The 21,604-nt window shown below is 34.6% G+C and overlaps 1 protein-coding gene across 7 annotated transcripts in view; it reads right to left on the bottom strand.

Annotated features, from left to right (window-relative positions):
- KDM6A (lysine demethylase 6A) overlaps nucleotides 1-21,604 on the bottom strand; it is a 211,951-nt gene that overhangs the window by 20,900 nt on the left and 169,447 nt on the right. For all 7 annotated transcript variants that reach the window (XM_045994863.1, XM_045994860.1, XM_045994866.1 and 4 more), the window contains 9 exons: nucleotides 18,479-18,608; nucleotides 16,914-17,019; nucleotides 16,147-16,352; nucleotides 14,024-14,088; nucleotides 13,873-13,947; nucleotides 12,990-13,138; nucleotides 6,422-6,536; nucleotides 3,265-3,452; nucleotides 2,325-2,466 (listed from right to left, as the gene is read on the bottom strand). In XM_045994863.1, coding sequence (XP_045850819.1) covers nucleotides 2,325-2,466; nucleotides 3,265-3,452; nucleotides 6,422-6,536; nucleotides 12,990-13,138; nucleotides 13,873-13,947; nucleotides 14,024-14,088; nucleotides 16,147-16,352; nucleotides 16,914-17,019; nucleotides 18,479-18,608 — 1,176 coding nt within the window. The remainder of the gene's footprint in view (nucleotides 1-2,324; nucleotides 2,467-3,264; nucleotides 3,453-6,421; nucleotides 6,537-12,989; nucleotides 13,139-13,872; nucleotides 13,948-14,023; nucleotides 14,089-16,146; nucleotides 16,353-16,913; nucleotides 17,020-18,478; nucleotides 18,609-21,604) is intronic.

Genomic DNA, 21,604 nt, shown 5'->3' with positions numbered 1-21,604 from the left:
ATTATGCATTTCATCTTATCCATACTATTTGTTAGTAATTTATTTATCTATCTGGTGGTCTCTCTGTCTTGCTCTACCAGAATTTAAAACCCCTCAGTGGAGGGGTTTTAACTTAAACACTGCACAGAGCTGGTTGTTAAATACTTGTTGAATGGGATGTATTTTACATAAATCTGAAACATATTTAGGGAAATAGGACCAAATGACAGGGAGATCTTGGGCCAATCTGTAAAGAATTTTCAAGAACTACAGTGAGATAATGAAAATGTTCAACAAGCTGCTAGATGACCACAAATTATGGAGGCTACAGAATAGATTACTGCACTTAGTAGTAGTTTTGACTAAATAACCTTAAAAATCCTTTCCAATTATAAAATTCTAATCTATCTAAAATGTAATGAGTCACTTTCTTCTTCTTTTTTAAAATTAACATATAATGTATTATTACCCCAGAGGTACAGGTCTGTGAATCGCCAGGTTTACACACTTCATAGCACTCACCATAGCACATACCCTCCCCAATGTCCATAAGTCACTTTCAATCTATACAGCTATTAGAGAAATGGTTTCTATGCTGTACCATCCCTGTACCTTCAGGGGATCTGAATTAGCCTCTAGTTTATGCCTATCTCAAATTTACTAAACATCTTCAGCGACTTTAAATCATTTTTCACCCAAAAGTAACCCTGAACTTGCCCTTCAGAGCAAGGTACCACTGTCAAATATAGTAAGATAAATGGATAGACAACCCCTCACACCCTACTGCCGATTACATTTACAGACTATGGTACCCAAGATCCAACTTTTTAAAAGGATTTGTACATCATGTGATGTAATGAGCACGGGGTATAAGACTGATGAATCACTGTCTCTGAAACTAATAATACACTATATGTTAATTGAATTTGAATTTTTAAAAAAATATTTTATTTTTATTTGACAGAGAGAAATCACAAGTTGGCAGAGAGGCAGGCAGAGAGAGAGGGGGAAGCAGGCTCCCCGTTTGATCAGAGAGCCCAATGCGGGGCTTGATCCCAGGACCCTGAGATCATGACCTGAGCTGAAGGCAGAGGCTCAACCTACTGAGCCACTCAGGTGCCCCAACTGAATTTAAGTTAAAAAAAAAAAAAAAAAAAAAAGGATTAGTACATTATTTGTTATTATTTGGGTTTTGTTACCTTTTGTCTCCCCTACTACTTCTGCCCAAGACTAGCTAAAATACTGCAACTGATAAAGGACTATATTTTAAGATAATTTAGAGGTGTGTTACCTTGACCACACATTTTCTGTTTGAATGAAAATTTGGACTTAGGTTTGAAATCACTTTATTAAAACAGTATTACTTTCAGAAGACGATATTTTGAAAACATATGCTGACCAAATTAACATAGCTACAGGAGAAATAATTATAAGCACTACTTTAACAAAGATGGAAACTATAAATATTTTATCATTGAGTATAAAGTAGTGTATTTCACAATGAGTTTCTAAGGAGATCAATTCTTTAGAAGATACTGGTCAAACAAATAAATTTGGGAAACACATTATATAACCCTCCTCCTTTCCCATTCACAAAACATACCAACACTTACAGTCTCTAAAATATTTTACAAAAACTATTAAAAGAATAAAGGACTCGTAAAACTTTATCTAGATAATCCATCATTTTTCCATTATTTCTTTGACCAGAATCGCCCACCTTTTCAGGGTAGGGGCAAGAGTGATAGAAAATACACTTTGGAAAACACTGCTATATAGCACTGTTTGAAAATATTCTAAATATATTTATGAATTAGCTAAGATAGAAAATGACAATACATGAGAAGCTTAGTATGATATATATATTCAAATAACTTCTATTAGGTGTTTAAAGCAGCTAAGAAAAGGGACAATTATAAGATGGATGATTTCACTAAAACAATTTAAAAATGGCCATTTTAGTTAAGTCCCTATATTAAATGCTAATTTATCTGTACCAGCAATTATTTTGTGATGCCACTGTCCCCCTCTGATACCAAGGGCAGTCTTTCAATTTTAAAACTCAAGTTCTCCTAGATATCAGGTGGCTCGGAGGGTAGTGGGGAAGCATAAGGCTTGTGAATCTACTAGTTCAGAATCATTTGTGTGCCTTCATTTCTCTTTGTACCGCAGTGTACTGACTATCTGGAAGGGAAAAATATTTTTAATGTGTGGATTCTCGTATTACATTTTACTAGGTTTCTGGAGCATTTTGTTGTGATGTCAACATATGGGGGGGGGGAAGTACTGAATAGTTAACACTCCCCAAAAAGAGAGGGACTACAGCAGTTTTAGAAAGCACTTACTTAATCATTTCAAAAAGCTTTGGATCTGAGACCTTGATATTTCGTGCCATATTCCAGGAAAGATGAACCATGGGTACTATTGACTTCACACTTTGCAATTTGTTCCATTCGTACCGTTCCACTGCCAATTTATACTGGCAGGCTAGGAAAAAAAAAACAGTTATAAAATAACAACCCAAAGTACCAAAAGATATGAAGTTACCATTATCACCTTCTCAGATGATATCAATACCAATTCTGAAACCTCAAAAGACTACAAAAATAAGTTGTTTCTTTGATAATTATGACAATAATAATAGTGAACATATAAAGAGTGCTTACTATAACTATGTGCCGGGCATTGTGCTGAGCTGTTTTTACACATTATCTCATTTCATCTTTACTATCACCTTACTAATTTTATTATTCCCATTATACAGATGAAGAAATTGAGGCCCAGAGAGGTTGCATAACTTGCCCAAAGTTGCAAGAGCCAGGTCCTGGTCCTAATCCAGGTCTTTCTGGCTTCAAAGGCCTTATTCTTATTCTGAATTATCTACTGCCTGAAGGCATGCATAATTCAAACAGATTTTGACATAATAGGGCTAGTCATACAACATATCAGATAAAAGAAAAATTTGAAAGAATGAATAACCACTCTATTTTGCCTTCTCCCATAAAGAGTTTCCTTTATAAAACAAAATCAAGCACTCTAAAAATTCTTAAAAGTGTATCTTCCTTGTATACAAAGACATAAATTTGTTATTTGCTGAGATCTATGGTCTTTATATTTCTACCTGTTCATTTGAATTTAATTTCTTGTACTACAAATTAAAATTTTATTCAAGGAGACAGAATTCTTCTTCCTATTTCTAGTGAGTTATATTCCAAGAAAAAAAAAATAAATCTATCAGATACAATCGTTTAAAAATTTTTTTTTTTAGCATATTCTTTAAAATACCTGTAAGTGGACCAACATTCCAAGCAATGTTGTTGCACCAGCCAATAGCCTGAACCCAATGAACAGTGCCTGCATTTATCCAGACCAAATCTCCAGGTCGCTGAATAAACCTATACACTGGAACATTTGCTTCATAAAGATCTTCAAGATTGGGCCACCAAGAACCCATGAGGAAATTCAAATTGTTTCTGAAATAAAAAATAATGCAAATGGATCAAATACTTTAATAAAGCTCCTTTATAAGACTGGAAAACAAGGTCAAAACTTCTTAAAACATGCTCATTCGCACTCTATTGTAACTTAACTGCTTGTGCAGTAAGAACTACCACATGTAATGTAAAATTAATTACAATTAAATATTGAGTAACTTACTCCAAGATCAGTACTACTACCCTCAGTTGATTTTTCAAAGATCCAAATGAAATCCAAAGCTCCTTTTAAGTAAAAGTTATATACATTAACTTTGAATTTCATTTCACTAAAGGTTATTTGACTGAACCCTTTGTCCTGGAGTACCAAGAAATCTCTACAAGGTAAATGGAAGGTGGAACTGACAGCAAGTCACTTAAGTCCATGAACAGGAGCACTATGGCAAATATAATTAACTATTAGGAACTTTGATTTCTGAGGCAAAGTGGAAAACAGAATGGTCTCTACCACTGTTTTGAATTCTAAGCAGGAAAAGGAGACAGGATGTCAGTCTAGAGTTTCAATACTAGTTAAAACTATGCAGCTGAAAACAACTTCATAAAAAATGAACAATCATACACATGCACCACCAACCATCATCACTGCCGCCACCACCAATGTACTTTGGAAACATTCTATGGATCTTACTAAGCTTTTTACTTTAAAATCTGACTTCTTTTTCTACTTTATCATGATATAATATGAAGTATATTTTAAACTAGAAAGCAACTTTTCCTTCAAGAGAAGTTTATAAAATTCAATTAGCTACATTTTGGGGAAGGAAGAATGTGCAGAATGGAAACGTTTTTTTCCTTTAGGGCTAAGAAGCAGGCTTTACTGTCCTGTGCCAAAAGATACAATAAAGTGTACCTTGAAATTAATCTCATTGGTCTAAATTTAATTTTGGGGGGGGGGGTCTAGATCAAGGGCTGGCAAACTATGGTCCATGGGCCAAATCCAGTTCACTTCTTTTTGTAAATAAAATTTTATTAGACCATAGCCATGCCCATTCATTTACATATTATTACACACAATTGCTTATGTACCTCAATGACACAGCTGTGACAGAGACCATATAACCTACAAAGCCTAAAATATTTATTATCTGGCCCTTTATGGAAAAATCTCACCAACATTTGATGTAGATGGAATCTCTGCCTTATTTTTCTCCTTATAAAAAGCCAAGCTATTCTTCAAAGCCTAGAAGACTGCCAATGGTAGCCTATCTGCAAGGGGATATGGATGGGCTTACTGTCTGTAATAATGCTCAGTAGATACAGTCCAGAAAAACTTAGGCCTATGAAGCAAAATATGGTTACAAACACAAATTCTATCCCTACCTCACCAATGTGTTACCATCACAACATTGGAGAAAACTTTCTATTCAAAAGCAAGCAGGCAATTGAGTAAGCAAGACCATCGAATAATCAACAACTAAGTTAAAAAAAAAAATTAAAGTTACCCCAAAAAGCAAGCATCCTTTTTATCATACACGGGTCAGTATCAGTATCAAAAGCTGGAGTAGCGAGTGCTATTCCTGCAGCTTAAATTTACCTAACCCTTCATTCTAACTTTGAATTTTTATTATCCCCAAGTTCATAATTTTTAGACATAATCTGTCTCTTCTAATTACCTTTATTCCCAGATTACTTCCCCATTAGGTAGGAAAGAGAAACTAAATCCTGAAGAGAGCCAATGTCTACTCAGAAATAATAAACAAGGATCAGTTTACTGTGGTTGTAATAATATACTACCATCTCAAAGTTTAAGAAATAAAAATCTTTCTGTAGCACAATGGATATTTCCTACATGACACTGCTCTTTCTCTGCTACCACCAGACCACTGGTCCATAAAAGTAAGCACAGATTAGTGTAGATCAGGTTATTTCATCCGAGCATTTCAAACTTTAAAATTTCACATCTTTCACTTTCTTATATGAAATGAAATCTGTGTGTTAAACAGTAAAAACAGTGAAAGATAATTATTTTTTGCTTCTATATAAGGAAATTATGAATTGGTGTGGGGGGTTTTGGTAACTATATTTATACTTGTTATTAAACAAAGATCCAGTAAGCCAAGATAAAAAAAATTCTAAGTGAGTATGTGGAGTATGTGTAATTAGTTTTGAGAGTCTCTTATAATGTAAATGTTTCTGGTGGTCCCCTCTTTACCTTCTTGGGGTGGGGAGAATAACACCATATATATGTATAATTTATGTTTGGAACCATAACAACTTTCCAATGTTATTAACTAACTGAAAATATCAGGTACTTACATAACGGAGTACTTTCAAAAAAAAGGAGAGAGAGTAAGTTTCCATTCAGGCAAACAATTAAGTTTAAACCAATGAAAATAATTCCAAGGTACTCTTTAACATAAGATAAGGAATAAGGGAAGGCTACTTCTAGGACCTTAAGGAAAGGAATACTACAAGGTGAGTTCCTTCAATTAGACAAAAAATCTGAAGTAGCTGATTAAATTTTATAGAATTCTTTCAAAGGACTAGTTGCCAGTGTAGTTTTAAAAAGAATTTATATTATGGTGATATGACAAAGAGTAGTATGTTCATACTAGAGCTATTAACAACCTATGAAGGTGCTATATTACAGAATTCCTTCCACTTCTAAAACCATTCACAGTAAAATAATTTTTCTGGGAACACATATCTTCCACATGAGCAACTATTTATGCATCAGTTGTTCAATTAACATAATAAACAACTCAACCTTCCTATCTTCTAAATTTAAGACTGTTACTACTGCACAGAGTGGTGTCGAGGCATCTTTTTTCAAGTATTCTCGGTAATGCAAAGGAATAGACTTGGAATCAAATCAATTTAAATGAATTTTTTGTTGAGGTAAGCAAAAACTGGTTACATACATTAGGATATCCATGTTAGTAAGTTGTCCTTTATAATTACTGTTTTTGAATAATTATGTTTAAAAAAAATTTTCTTTGGAAACCTACTTTTCACAGAAGTCATTCAGAACACCCCAATAACCTTCGGGGACAACAAACCATTCACAGTCACCTGGACCAATATTTATGTTAACTGAACAGAAGTTGTTATTTTCTTGATGACCTGAAATGAGAAAAGAAAAACAATTATCAGCATACTATAAATTCTATAGAAAAATGTGGCTTTAGAAATAAGACCTCGGAAATGTTCAACACAGAATGTTCTGGTGGTATTCAGCTGTTTGTCATTATTTTTGTGTCTAGTTTTAGAGCAGAGTTTGGTCAGCTCCTAACTTACTCAGTAAGACCTTCTGCAGAGGTAGTCTACATCATGACTAAAAGCTTAGGTTCTAGAGCCAGGCTCCTAAGCTTATGTGAACCTGGGAACGTTGCTAAGCCTTTCCGACTCAGTTACCTTATATAAAAGATTAGAAAATAACAATTCCAATAAATCATTGGGTTGCTTTGAGGATCAATGAAATAATGACTGTTCTGAACAATGGCAAATATACAGTAAGTAGTAAGTCTTAGCTATTATTGATATCATTACCACTTCTTTGTGAACTAATCCCCACTTCTCACAAGTAGCATTAGGACATCAGTAAAGAGGCAAGAAATATGGTTTTCAAGTGGAACTATAGGATTATTGTCAATAAAAGTGATGGAGCAGAGAACTCTGGAGAACTCTTCAGAAACAAACTAGTTTCTAGAGAAAAAAACTAGTAAAACTACCAGAAGTAACCTTACTGAACTCTGGGCAATAGTCAAAGGTTTATAGCAACCAAGTGAATGCCTGACCAGAAAGAACTTACAGTAGTAGACTTTGATGTCAATTTAACTTACCTTATCCCCACCCACATCACTAGTGTATGGCAATGGACTTAATAAGGTAGTCTTGTGTTCCTAGTGTGAGTGTCACCAGTTCTGGAGGGAGCAGAGTGGATCTTGTTCCCAAGATAAAAAAATGTTTTTCCTTTCAACTTGACTGGAATTGCCCCCAAAAGACTAACACAAGGAACTTCACCCTATCAGGGCAAGTGGTTCAGTGGAAAAGGTTTCCCCCAAAACACTGAAAGTCCAATGAACAAGCTGATGCTCCCAGGGGCAAAAACAAAGAGCTGGGGCAAACCGCAGACACACCAACGAGATTTGGTGGGAATAAAGGCTTTGAAAAGCTCCCGTGAATACTAGAGAATTTAGAAAGCCACATGCATAACCAGAGAAGTTCATATGCTCAGAAATATACCTAAGACTATAAATTTTAACTTCTTGCTAATCTTTAAGTGCAGTGCAAGCAAGAAGGTAAAGGCTAAAAGTACGACCATAAGCGGCATGGCTAAGTGTAAAAGGACTGACTCAACACAGGCAATCTGCAAAGACCCGGAGAATTATTTTTTTCTTTTCTTTCTGTTCATTTTCCCTTTCTTCTTTCTTTTTTGGCACAAAGCACTGAAGGAAATCTCTGTGAGGTCACTGGCTAACTGCTGAGATAATGGAAAAGAAACTTCAGTACCCACACATGCCAAGGAATACAGTCTTTGTGAAAATACTGTGGTAAAGTCACAAAACAGACAGGCAACTGTAGCCCACAATAAGCAAGAACAAACCCTGGAGAGGGAGAATCTGATTTCTGTAACAGCCACATGATAACATTCAAAATGTCAAAATATTAGCACAGTACCATGTTCAAGGAACAGAGACTTCAGGGAATACATGTGACCGAGAATACAGTCTTTTTTTTTTTTTTCTTTTTTAAATCCTCAGTCTGTTTTCACAAAAAATTGAGGCTTGCAACTAAACAAGAATGTATGGCTTAATCACAGGGGGGGGAAGAATAAATAATTAACAAAAATTAGTCCTGATAAAGAACAGACAATAGATTTAATAGCCAAACACTTTAAATCAACTGTCTTACATATACTTCGAAGACCTAAAAGAAACCATCAACAAGAACCACAGGAAACAAGGACTATGAGGTCTCAACAGAGATTAATAAAGAGACAGAAATTATCATAAAATTTTGAAGCTGAAAATATAACTGAAATTAAAAATTCACTGGTGGATTTCAAACAGCAGATCTGAGTAGGTTAAAGCAAGAATCCACAAACTTGTAAATAGATCAAATGAAACTAACGATTTTGAGAAGAAAATAGAATGAAGGAAAATTAACAGAGCCTAAGGGACCGTCAAATACACTAACCTATGCACTGTGGGAGTCCCAGAAGAGGAGAAGAAAGGACAGCAGGAATGTATGAAGAGGTAAGGGTCCAAAACTTCCCAAATTTGACAGAAGACATACATCTATACATCAAAGAAGCTAAAGAAACATCGAAGTAAGAAACACTTAAAGAGATCCATATGAAGACGCATTATAGTCAAACTGTAAAAACCCAAAGAGAATTTTGAAAGCAGGAAAAAAGAAGTGATTTGTCACATACAAAGGATTACCAATAAGATTAATAGCTGATTTTAGATCCAAAACTATGGGGCCAGAAAGCAATAGGGTAACACATTTAAACCGCTGAAAGAAAGAAAAAATTAACCAAGCATTCCGTATCTGGCAAAACTATTCTTCAAAAATAAAGGAGAAACTAAGATATTCTCAGATAAATAAAAGCTGAAAGTGTTTTGTCACTAGCCCATGTGCCATATAAGAAAATGCTAGAGGCTGACTTCTTGGGCTGAAAGTAAAGAAAAACAGTAATTCACAGTCCTGTGATGAAGAGGTAAAGCACTACAGTAAAGGTAGCTACCTAAGTTGGAAGAGTCACACTTCCCAATTTTGAAACTTACCTCAGAGGTACAGCAATCAAACCAGCGTGGTACTGGCATAAAGACAGACATGTAAATCAAGGAAAGGGTATCAAGATTTCAGAAATAAATCCGTATGTGTGGCCAACTGATTTTCTACAAGGGTGTTAAGACCCTTCTACAGAGAAAAGAATAGTCTTTCCAACAAATAGTGCTGGGACAACTGGATGTGTAAAAGCATGAATTTGGACGCTCAGCTCATATAAAACCACATGTAAAAATTAACATGGATCAAGTATCTAAATGTAAGAGCTGGAACGATAAAAATCTAAGAAGAAAAATGGGGGTGAAACTTTACAACCCTGCATTTAGCAGTGGTTTCTTACCTACGATACCAAAAGCACAGGCAACCAAACAAAAAACAGATATACTGAACTTCATCAAAATTAAAAACTTTTGTGCAAAGAACACTATCAAGAGAATGAAATAACAACTTAAAGGACAGGAGAAAATATCTGCAAATCATATATCTGGTAAGGGGTTAATATGCAAAATATAAGCTCCCACTATTCCACAACAAAAGGACAAGCAACTGAATTTTTAAAATGGGCAAAGGACTTGAACAGACTTTTTTTTGAAGTGGATGATATAGATGGCCAGCAAGCACATGAAAATCAAAACCATAAAGAAAAACCACTTCCCATCCATTGGGTTGGCCGAAATAAGAAAAACATGGGAACTAAACAGTGTTGGTGAGGATGAAGAAAAATTTGAACTTTCATACATTGCTGCCATGAATGTAAAATGGTGCAGCTACTGTGGAAAGCAGTTTGGCAGTTTCTCAGAAAGTTAAACATAGAATCACCATATGAACCAACAATTCAAATCCCAGGTATATAACCAAAAGAACTGGGAACAGGATTCAGACAAGTACTAGCACGTGAATGTTCACAGAAACACTATTCACAATAGCTAAAAAGTGGAATCAATCCAAATGTCCGTCAACTGATGAATGGATAAGCAAAATGTCCTGTATATCCACACAACGGAGTATCTGGCCATAAAAAGGACTGAACCATGAATACGATGCAGATGAACCTCAAAAACATGCAAAGTGAAAGAAGACAGACACAAAAGGGAACATATTATATGATCCCATTTATATGAAACATCCAGAACAGAACCAGAAAGCAGCAGACTACTGGTTGCCAGGGGCAGAAGGAAGTGGAAAATGGAGAGTTAATGTTTAATGGGTACGAGGTTTCCTTTTGGACAGATGAAAATCTCTTGGCACTACACAGAAGTGATAGCTACACAGCACAGTGAATATACACTAAATGCAACTGAACCACATAATTTAAAGGGATTAGTTTTGCTGGGTCATTATTACCTCAATAGAGAAAAATGTAGCTACTCTCACCATTCCTTGTGTCTTTCATGTATGAGAGTATGATGTGAATATGGTACTCTAAATACCTATAAATTATCTCCTACCATGGGTAGATGGTTGGAATTGTCCATGGTGTAGACTCCAAAATAAAATTTAGCACTCATCATAATTAGAGGTGCTGAAATCCCATTACCAAATTCAAAATGTTTTGGGATAGAGCGTTAGAGAATCTCTATAGTTTAGAACATACATGACTGATCATACAGTCCATGAGGTTGGTAACACATTTATCTATGTTAACTCCAGGAATAAAGGGTTTGCCCCACAAGGAAGTATTCAAAATAATTTTTTAAAAATTGAACTAATTAAACTATCCATTTCTTCTAAGACCGAGTTGTCTAACAGATAATCACCTGAAATGGGGTTTATATCAACTGAGATGTGCAGAAACTATATAAGTACACACCAGATTTCAAAGACTTAATATGAAAAATGTGAAAAATTTCATAACTTTTATATACTGATTACAAGTTGAAATGGTAAGATTTGTATATACTAGGTTAAAATTATTTTCACCTATTTTATGTTGATATGACTACCATAAAACTTTAAATCATCACAGACCGGTATCCCTATAACAAATAATATATTGTGTATTAAAAAACAACAACTCTGAATCGTACATATGACTTGCATTACATTTCTACTAGACAGCACTACTCCAAGGGAATTCCTTAGAGAATTCTTCAATGTTCCACAGGACACTTCTGAAAAACTAATGCCTTATATACAAACCGTAAAAACCCCAAGCAGTTCAGACACAAGTGACAAAGAAATAATCTACCAGGTTTGCTTTTCCCCTGATTTGTAATGAAAAACTGTATTCTTTTTGAGTTGAGGGCATAATTCAAATTAGAGAGGTTTTCAATTTAAATGAATCTTAGAAGAACCAATCCAATACTGCATACATAAGAAAAATGAACTCTTGGGGCACCTGGGTGGCACAGTTGGTTAAACATCTGACTCTTAGTTTTGGCTCAGGTCCTGCTCTCAGGGTTGTGAGATCAAGCCCCATGTTGGACTCCACTTGAGATTCTCTGTCCCTCGCCCTCTGCCCCTCCCTAAAATAAGTCAATCAATCCAAAAAAAAAAAAAAAAAGAAAGGAAAAGAATAGAATAGAACTCGAGAGTTCAAGTAACTTGCCCAGTATTTACACCAGTGCCTAAATGGCAAAGTGGGGAGTACAGAGTTCTTCTGCCATTTATTCCAGAACTGTTTCCACTTTGGCCAACTACGGACAAAATATCACAGAACTGGGCTTCCAATGGCTTGAGGATAAAAACTACTACAACCTAATGGTTCCACTCCTGGCTGTACAATATAATATTCTGGGAACCTTCTTTAAAAATACTGTGCCTGACCTTGTGAAGACCCACACCAGAGTCTCTGGCAGAGGACCCAGGCTCCAGCTGTGGCTACCACATAGTTTTATACAAGAAAAATAAAGTGAACTAATGCTTGTAAAAAAAAAAAGAAAAAAAAAAATACCGTGCCTGATCCCAATAAAAGAGATTCCAATGAGCAGTCAGGACTAGGAATCCACTGACCGATGTTACCCAGAAGCAAGGATAGGCCTATTTCGAAACAGCTTTGTAGCTACAATTCAATAAGCAGGTGACAAAGAAGAAAGCAATCTGGTTTTCAAACCATGGCTGCTTCAAGTTGCACACAGAAACATTCAATGGTGATATGCAGCCTATAGGCACTGGTATACAGGTGAACTTGTAACCACCAGTCATCTGCCCTAATTGTTAAGTATTTTGAACATCACTCAGAAATTTCATGTCAATCCAAGGAAACACAAAGAAGATGGTACTTTAGCACTGGGCAGAATTTTTAGCTTAAAACCAATGTAATTCATTTTACAAATGAAGAAAAAGACCCAGAGAAGGAAATGTGACCCACTGAAAGTTACAAGCCCAGTTAACAGAGTCCAGACTGGACACCAGGAAGACTCTAGGAATGTCTCCTCATCAAGTGATTTAACTGTGTGTTGTAGCCCTGTTAGAGTCTTTAAGTATTTAAATGTATTTAAGTGAAATACAATGGAACAGACTAGAAAATGTATTATTCTATGAAACTGTTCTTAAAAATACACATATGTGCACAAACTCATAACCACAGGGACTTTCCCAGGAGTGCTCTAGTGACCTCTTTCCAGATTAAACTGCTATTGTTTCAGGACTATTCTATTAAATAAAAATAATAATATAAAGGGGAAAAATCTTAATAATACGAGTCAAACCTTATGACAGGAGTAATTGTTTCAGTTTCATTCACTGTAAATGAAAAGAATCTGGTTCTCTTCTGCATGTTTCACATTTTGATTAATTCTGTTTTTCAAGTGTAGAAGATAATGTTAATTCATAAGTTACCTGGTGTTCTGCTTCCTGGAACTTTCATGTATAGCTGAACTGTGTTCATGCCCAGTATGGTATGACCAACGTGGCTTAGAAGATTTCCTGCTGATACGACACGCACAAAAGCAGGAAGTTTAGTCAGCTCATGTAGCTGCAACTTCCATCTGCAATAAAATAACAGATCAAGAGTGAAATCCTGCTACAAATATTTGTGGAAGTTAGGCATTTCTTCAAAAATTTTGTGTCCCAATCTGAAAAATGGCATAGGAAACACTGAAATGCTTAATTTTTTCAATTTTTCCAAAGAAAACTTCCTAATGAAAAAAGGCATAAATATTACTGAGTTAAAAACAAAACAAAAATACTGAGTAAATGAAAAAAAAAACTTCCTATTTTTGTACCTGTTGTATAATTCTATAACACTGGTTTTTTTTTAAAGATTTTATTTATTTATTTGACACAGAGAGAGAGAGAGAGATATCACAAGGAGGCAGAGAGGCAGGCAGAGAGAAGAGGGGGGAAGCAGGCTCCCCGCTGAGCAGAGAGCCCAATGCAGGGCTCGATCCCAGGACCCTGAGATCATGACCCGAGCCAAAGGCAGAGGCTTAACCTACTGAGCCACCCAGGCACCCCTTTATAACACTATTGTACATTATTAATCATAAAATGTAACTTTATGATTGTGTACTTAGCCAGGGTCTTGATGAAAACCTGTACAAGAGATTTAAGTTAAAGAAAAAAACTTCTTTGTAAAACTTAGCAAAAATAATTTATCTGAAACTTGTGTATCAACTTAGAAAAATGGTAAGGAAGGAAAGAGAAGAGGAAATCGTAGACAATTCTCAATCTTGCAGACCTCTTTGCATCTGTTCACAGAAATACTACTACAAAGACTTACTTTTTGTCATCAGACAGGTCAATGTTGGTCCCAAACTTTATGGTTTTAAAGGGTCCTTTCCTCCTCCTCCCAGAACTTAAAAAAGAGAGAGACAATATCAGAAACATGCCTTTTAAACAGAAATACTAAGTGAACATTAAAAATTACTTACTTATCTGAAGATGTAGATTCACTATCTGAGTGGTCTTTATGGTGACTTCTTTTCTCATTTTCTTCCTATAAATTAAGCAAAACACATTCTAGTTTAGTATTCCACAACCAGCTATCCTTTCCATCATGCAACTATAAAGTTCTCACAGAGATTGATGGTATTATCTATGTTTGGAAACTGAATTCCTATAGGCCTCTTTCACATGAAAATTTCTTCAAAGACCACACATTAAATAAAAACCCAAGGAAAGTCAATGGTCACCATCCATAGGCAGGTATCCAACCTCCTCAGCCACAAAGTTATCTTAGAGTTCTTTCTTAGTAACATTCTTCTATAAGGGGAAAAATCTATAGATTTTCATTCTTGCCCCATTTTTAAGAGAAAAGAATTAGTTTTTAATTGAGAGGCCCATCCATCTTGATTATAAATTTTCTCATCTCGCAGCTGTGTGTGGATATATACATAATTATGTATGTGTAAGGGTAGAAGGTTAGATGTTCTCTATTCTTGATTACAGACAAACGGAAGAAGTTTTCCCTGGGTTAAAGCTTTTCTTCCACAATGAATTATACATGCATGGTAACACATTTACATTAGTAAGGAAAATAAGTGCTGCATAAATATAGGTGCTTTTCAACACAAGTACTACTATTATTTACAATTCTGGGTCACAGACACGGTATCTCTTTACACTGTCCTACTATTTGAGTTAGCAGTACCTAGTACATTTTGGCCTCCCTCCCTTTAAATGTATAGTCTCTAAACATTTGTCAAATTTTTCACAGGTAATGGTCCATGCCTTCAAAGCACACAAAAAGGCATCTTTTCTTTGGTTATGGATACCATCCTATATAAATACTCTACCTCTTATGATCTTTGCTTTTCAACTCCTCCTCCAAATTTTCCTTTCATGATCCCTGAATCTTGCTTATTATTTACCCTCTTCTGAACCTAATACTACCACTACCATATAGCTGAATACTTCAGCTATAGTTCTCAAAAGTTTGAAATAGAGATTCATTTGGACAATGAATTGACTATAACTCATTAAAGCTGCAGGACAATTCTCATTAGATAAATTTCTCTGTAAATACAGGGAATGGTAGTGAGAAAGAAATACAAATATACAATTCACAGGTACAAATGCTGCCTTCATTGAAAATGTGAACTTGAGGCAGAATTTTAAACACATAAGAAAATCTAATGAATTACAAATTAAAGACCTGCAGGCCCATATTAAGTTTTAGCTGCAGGATATGTACAAAACAACTTAGTACTACAGACAAGTATCTGAGTAATACATTTAATAAACTCATTTTTGTGGATGTTTTATGTTCACTTTGTGAGAGAATTCACAAAGTTCTCATTATAGTGTTAAAGGATTTTAGTAATGATCCACTGCTGAAATGCCAGAGTCTTTTAATAATAATCCTCTGATTATTTTCCTACTTTTTAAATTTCCCATATATTTTGAAATAATTTATGACTCTCCCTCAGTTTTCTCTTTCAGACTGAGGCCGTTAAGAATAATACTAACGTTTCCTGCAGGTATTATTGATCAGATAATACTAACCTGGTAGAGGAGAAAAATGGGAAGGCACAAGACTAGGAATTTTGCAAGCATAAAGCAATCTTGAGACTTACTTTATCTTCCAGTATCAGTGGCTCTCAATCATAGGCAATTTTACCCTCCCAAGGGATATCTGGCATGTTTGGAGACCTTTTTGACTATTACAACTGGGTTAGAAGTTAAGGAGTGTGCTATAGGCATCTACTGTAGAGAGGTCAGGGATGCTACCAAACACCCTAATATACAAGACAGTCTCCCACAACAATGTCTTATCCAACCCAAAATGTTAATAATGCCAAGACTGAGAAAGCCCGCTTTAAACAGAAACATCCCACAGATAAGGGAGACATCTCATTACACTTCAACAATATTTATCAACCCATACGCCTGCGTAGACTTTACTAAGGGCAAACTGCATAGCACTTAGATAGTATTTCATGTAACTATAAAATAATGAGATGCTTACAAAACAAATGCGCCCTTTCAAAATAAAAGAACATAAAATAATAAAATATTCTAAAAATAAAATAATGTTCAAAGAGTAAACACTTACCCTCAATGATTCCTGAAAGGAGGAGGCCTGGTACTGTGCATATTTAGCAATTGTAGTATGAGATCGATTACTTTCACAATGCCAGATTTTCTTCGTTCCAGTAGGATCCCAGTTTTCATCTGCTGGCTGCAACAACTGTGTCCTCACTTCCACCATATGTTCATTGTTAGCTTCCACCAAAGTTTTGGTAGAGAAAAGTCCCAGGTCTTCATAAATAAATGTAGTTAATAAATGGAAATTATATTTGGAATAATACATTAAACAAAATGTTTTATGGCATTCTATCCAGTTCCCCTAAAAACCAACCAGGGCCTCTGCACAACCTGAACTTTGTGCCAGGTTTACACAACCAGACAATGAAGCTTCAGACCTAATCATCATGCCACCAGCACAGGTGGAATCAAGGGGCCAGGCACTAGGTTAGGAGGCTACAGTCTTATTAGCAGCAGTGAATTTTATCTACATTTTATATTAAAAATTCTTTCATCAGATAACCTAAATCATAACTGTAATTATACAATTAGACCAAAATAAAAGCTAAATTTAAAAACCACTACTAAATTGCCAGGAACCAATACTGCAGTTGTATCTTTACATTATGGATTAAAGAAGTGATACACAAACCTCCCCCCCACCCCACACACTCACAGCCAGAAAATATTAAAATGAAAACCGAAAAACTTAACAGAAATAAGTTTCTGTCAGTGCTTTAAGAGTCACAGATAGCAAAGGAAATATAAAACCTTTTTCTTTTTCTTAAAGCTTACCCAATTTAAGAGCTCCAGCAAGGCCACGTATTACTGTAACAGGGTTGTTTGGATTTGTACAAAATTGGTGTAATGGAGGAAAGAAAGCATCACGTTTATTTTCCAACTGTAAAATTAAAACATATGGTTAGATCTCTGGAAAACAGAAAATACTATGCCAAATTCATATTCATCATTTATGGCAATTTCAACAATGCACTGTGTAATATTTCTATTTCATATTTTATAGCATTTTATCACTATGTCTTTTGACCTTAGTTGTAATTAGATAGTAACTACATACATTATTTCTCTTGTCTACTGGATCTTGAACAAAATGTGTGGAAATAAAACTGAAACTTCAAATCAATTTAAATATTATTCAATTTTAAAAAGGAAGAAAATCCTATCGTATGTTACAATGTGGATGAACCTTGAAGACGCTATGCTCAGTGAGAATAAGGCAGTCACAAAAAGAAAAACTCTGTATAATTTTACTTATATGATGTATCTAATGTAGCCAATTTATAGAACCATAAACTGGTGGTTACCCAGGGGCTAAGGTGACCAGGGAAAAGGGAGTTGCTATTTAATGGGTATAGAATTTCAGATTTGCAAGATGAAAAAGTGCTGGAGAAGTGTTTTGCAACAATGAGAATATAATTTAATGCTACTGAATTGTATACTTAAAAATGGTTAAGACGGTAAAATTTTACATTATGTGGGCTTTTTTCTCACATTAAGAGTAGAAAGCCACAAAAGTTCAGTGTTTTTAAAAATATTACCAAAAGTGAAAGCAAGGTGAAGAAGACCCATAAAAGAAAATTCTTAATTTTGCATTTCCTCTCTCAGACTTCAGTTTAAATGTTTTATTACATGTCTATCTCAGTGCTTCTCTTACATACTAAAGGATCAATAAATATTGGTTGGAGAAAGGACTAATATGATAATATTTGGCCTCTAGAGGGCAAAACAGGGCCAAATCTCCAAAAACAAACTTCATAGCTTAAAACTTTTTTTCACTTGGGATAGAACTGGGAGGATGGATGAGTTGCTTTGATTGAACTTTTATCAACTTCCTACATCAGATGTCTAAATGTTCTTAAAGTAAAACTAACATTGGTTTTAAATAATCTTTTGACATTCTTTTAAAAAATGACATACCTATTATCACATTTTATGTTCTCAAATACCTTTTTTAAAGGTAACTAAAATATGTATTTTTGTAGATGCATAAAGCAGAATGAATGTTAAGGTCCATACAGCTAGTAGAATGCAGATTTAAGACCCAGCTAAGTCATACTTTTAGGTGGTTTTTGCCTAATACTGTTCAAAACTGGGGGCAGTAAGAAGTATTTCTCAGTACGCTAATGTAATCATGGTTATTTAACTGAGAAGGGATGTTTTAAATGCTATGATGAATTCTTTCTGAATACACCTTTTTTCCCCCCAAACATTCAAGCTACTGCCAATAATTTTAATGTTTCCTAAAGGGCATCCATATTAATTTAAAGCAAGATCTTATGAAAGACAGGTAGGTACAAACACTGGTTTAATTTATTTCTAGTCAGTCAATTCAGACTCACATAAATACTAGGTGTAGGTGGATTCAACTTGTCCTTTGGCAAGGGAGGGTATGGTGAAGATGGTGGTCTTGGAGGCGGGCATTTATCCAATAAAATGCTACTGTTAGATAAGCCATTTTTACCTAGATTCCTTAAAAAAAGAAGAAGGGAGAATAAATCAGCTGTACATTTATTCAGAAAACAAAACAAAAAAAAGTCCTGAATTAATTCCTAATTAGGTTATGGGGCAGCTACACAAACCCAGGAGATTTGGCTCTATGAGAAAAAACTAAGAACAATTATTAATTTCAGCAAATACTTAGCTTCATGAAAAAATATAACACATGAATTACTGATGACAGTCCTTATCTTGCTCATAACTGTCCAACTTATATTCCTCACCTAAAGAACAAACATGAACTCCAATTTCCCCTCCACCACCTTCTACCATGACAGTCTTTCCACTAAAGATTGTAACTTGACCAAAAAAGATCTAGATTATAGTTGAAAACAGAATACGTCTTTCTTCCTATGTCTCACCTCGGCAATTATAACCAGAATATCTTTGTAGTAATTCTCAAACCTGAAAAGACTTGTCCCTTTTTTTCTCCTCTCAAAACTGTGAAGAATTTTCTACGTGAGTCCTTGACTAATAAAATTCAGCAAGACTCCAATCTACTAAATTTTATGGAAATTATACCAGTATTTTTAATGAGACATATAACTGCTATCTATTCTCTGATACGCTGTATAATTATTACTTATTAGTAGCTGGGGTTTCTTTTCCTGTAATGGGTTAAAGTATCATGTTTGTTAAGTTATAAATTCTTTAAATATGGCAGAATTATTTCCAAACTGTAACTCTTTAAGTGTTAAAAAAATTTTTTTCTACTTCTTAAATATACCCAACTCAGAAAATCAGCAAGACATAATTTTGAGCTTTCAATTCATTCCAGATTAACTTCACCCAATTATTACAAGCTCGAAAATAATGCATTAAAATAGCAAGTACTTTAACACTACAATTTTAGTTAAGAACTTGAAAATTGTAATTACGGTGGAGAGTTAAACTTAGTAATTTTACTTACTGAAGAAGGATTAGCAATTTTCATCATAAATTACAGAATACAAGTTGAAACAAAATTAATTTCCCTTATCTTGCTATGCTTTTGCCAAACTGAAAAAAGGCCTGAAATTCCACTACTACAAACTTTTGAGATGGTACACTAAACAGAATCATGGATGTCACTTTCTTAATTTTTAATTTATTCAACTGTTAACTTCCGAGTAAAAACAGAAGCGGTCATGGCTGGTCTCAAAGGAATGAATTAAGTTAAAAATAACTCATTTTTTTAAAAAAAGTATGTGAAATAGTTATTAAAGTGAAATTTTAAGCTCAACTAACAAGGCTAAAGGTTAAATAAATGAATATTCTATCACATTTCTCAACAAAGCATGACTGTCCTATACATTTAAAGACAGGCATTTAAAAGCTTTCAAATTTAGGTATAAAATCAGCACTAATTTATAAATTCCATGTAAGCAGAAAATAGGTGGTTGACACTGGTAAAGAAACCATTCGAGTATTATCATCGAATCAAGGCAAAATAAACATTCACTTACAATATACATATAAATAGTTTTCATGCTGAACTGTGTATCTGCCACTCTTTAACTTTGTTTTTTAAACAAAAGAGGACTCCGAATACATAAAATTTGTTTTCTAGAGCAAGAGATGAATGTACAATATAGTAAATGATTACTATTTTAAGGAATTGGAAGATATGGACCACACATTAAAACTGTACCATAAAAGAACATTTCGTGCTAATTAAATATGGTACCAAAATTTAAGCTTCTACAACATTCTGCACACTGAGAGATGAGACTAGAAAACAGTTTAACAGATTAGCAGAATTCTGCCTCCATCACTTGTAGAGTTCTGTAACAAAAGAAAAAAGGGAAATGGGAAAGTGTAATAATGAAAAAACGCAACTGCTTTTATTTTAAAATAGAAAAGAAAAAGGTGGGGGGGAAAAGGTGAGACATGCCTAAGGGAACAGATATTGACTGAACCACCAAATGTTGTAATTATAACTTTAAACCATAAAAGCAGAAAAGGTATTATAATTGCCTTTTTATGTATAGCACTGGTCAGTAACCAGTGAGAGTAATACTAAGATGAACCAAACAAGACTCAAATGAAAAATAACCAACACTTTTAAAAAGTAACTATGTATGAGAAAGTAAGAGGGTAGTCAAAATAAACCATGTAATCAAATTGTATCTTGCGGCTTCCTACTATACTGCGAACACTGACTCCCTGCTTTTTTGAGGTCAAGTCTGAAACAAACAGGAATTTCCCTGGAGAAACTGAGGTAGGTAGTTGTCTATATAGTGACTGTAAGCTTTTTCCATTGAAAATACACTCATCAGTCCTAATGCAAATGTCAGAACTGTGCATAATCTTCTGAACATATGTGTCCAATACTGTTTATAGTACTTTCAAAGCCAAGGTAATGAAACTAATATGACAAGGCAAAGTGGACAAAGGCGGTGAAGAAAGAAAATACTATCCCATTTTAAATCCTTTTCTCTCATTTTTAAACTTTCCCCAAGTAATGCAGAGTAGGAAACAATCTGTCACTGCACAATCCTTTACAATACTGGCTTAAACTTGTTTCAAATTTACCCATATCATTTGGTAGATAAATGAAGAAGTACTCTAAGTAAACCAATCTACGCTTTAATTATCTTTGGTTATAAAGCTCCTAGACCAGAGACATCAAGTCTCTTGAGCCTAAGTCACTTTCCTCTTCAAGTTCTGGAGTCCTACCCAGCACAGGATATCGCCAATAGAAGAGAAATGTTCTGCTGATGCCTATCATTTGCTATCTTGACTTTCCTCCAAAGATTTGTATCTCTAATTTATCAGAGCATTTTTGGTCTTTTTATTAATGAACCAAGGCCTATAGTTACTGAAATACCCCAAGCAACCCCAGGGATCCGTGTGTGTGTGTGTGTGTATGTATATATTTAAGAGGCATAATATGCATATAAATAAGTCACTGTAAAAAGGCAAAATTGTCTTTTAAAAGCTAAAAGCTAAAAATAAAACTGTAAGAATGTACTTAAAAATTCTGAAAT

The sequence above is a fragment of the Meles meles genome, chromosome X, assembly GCF_922984935.1.
Source record: "Meles meles chromosome X, mMelMel3.1 paternal haplotype, whole genome shotgun sequence".
Lineage (NCBI taxonomy): Eukaryota > Metazoa > Chordata > Mammalia > Carnivora > Mustelidae > Meles > Meles meles.
This window is presented reverse-complemented; position numbering and strand designations above follow the sequence as displayed.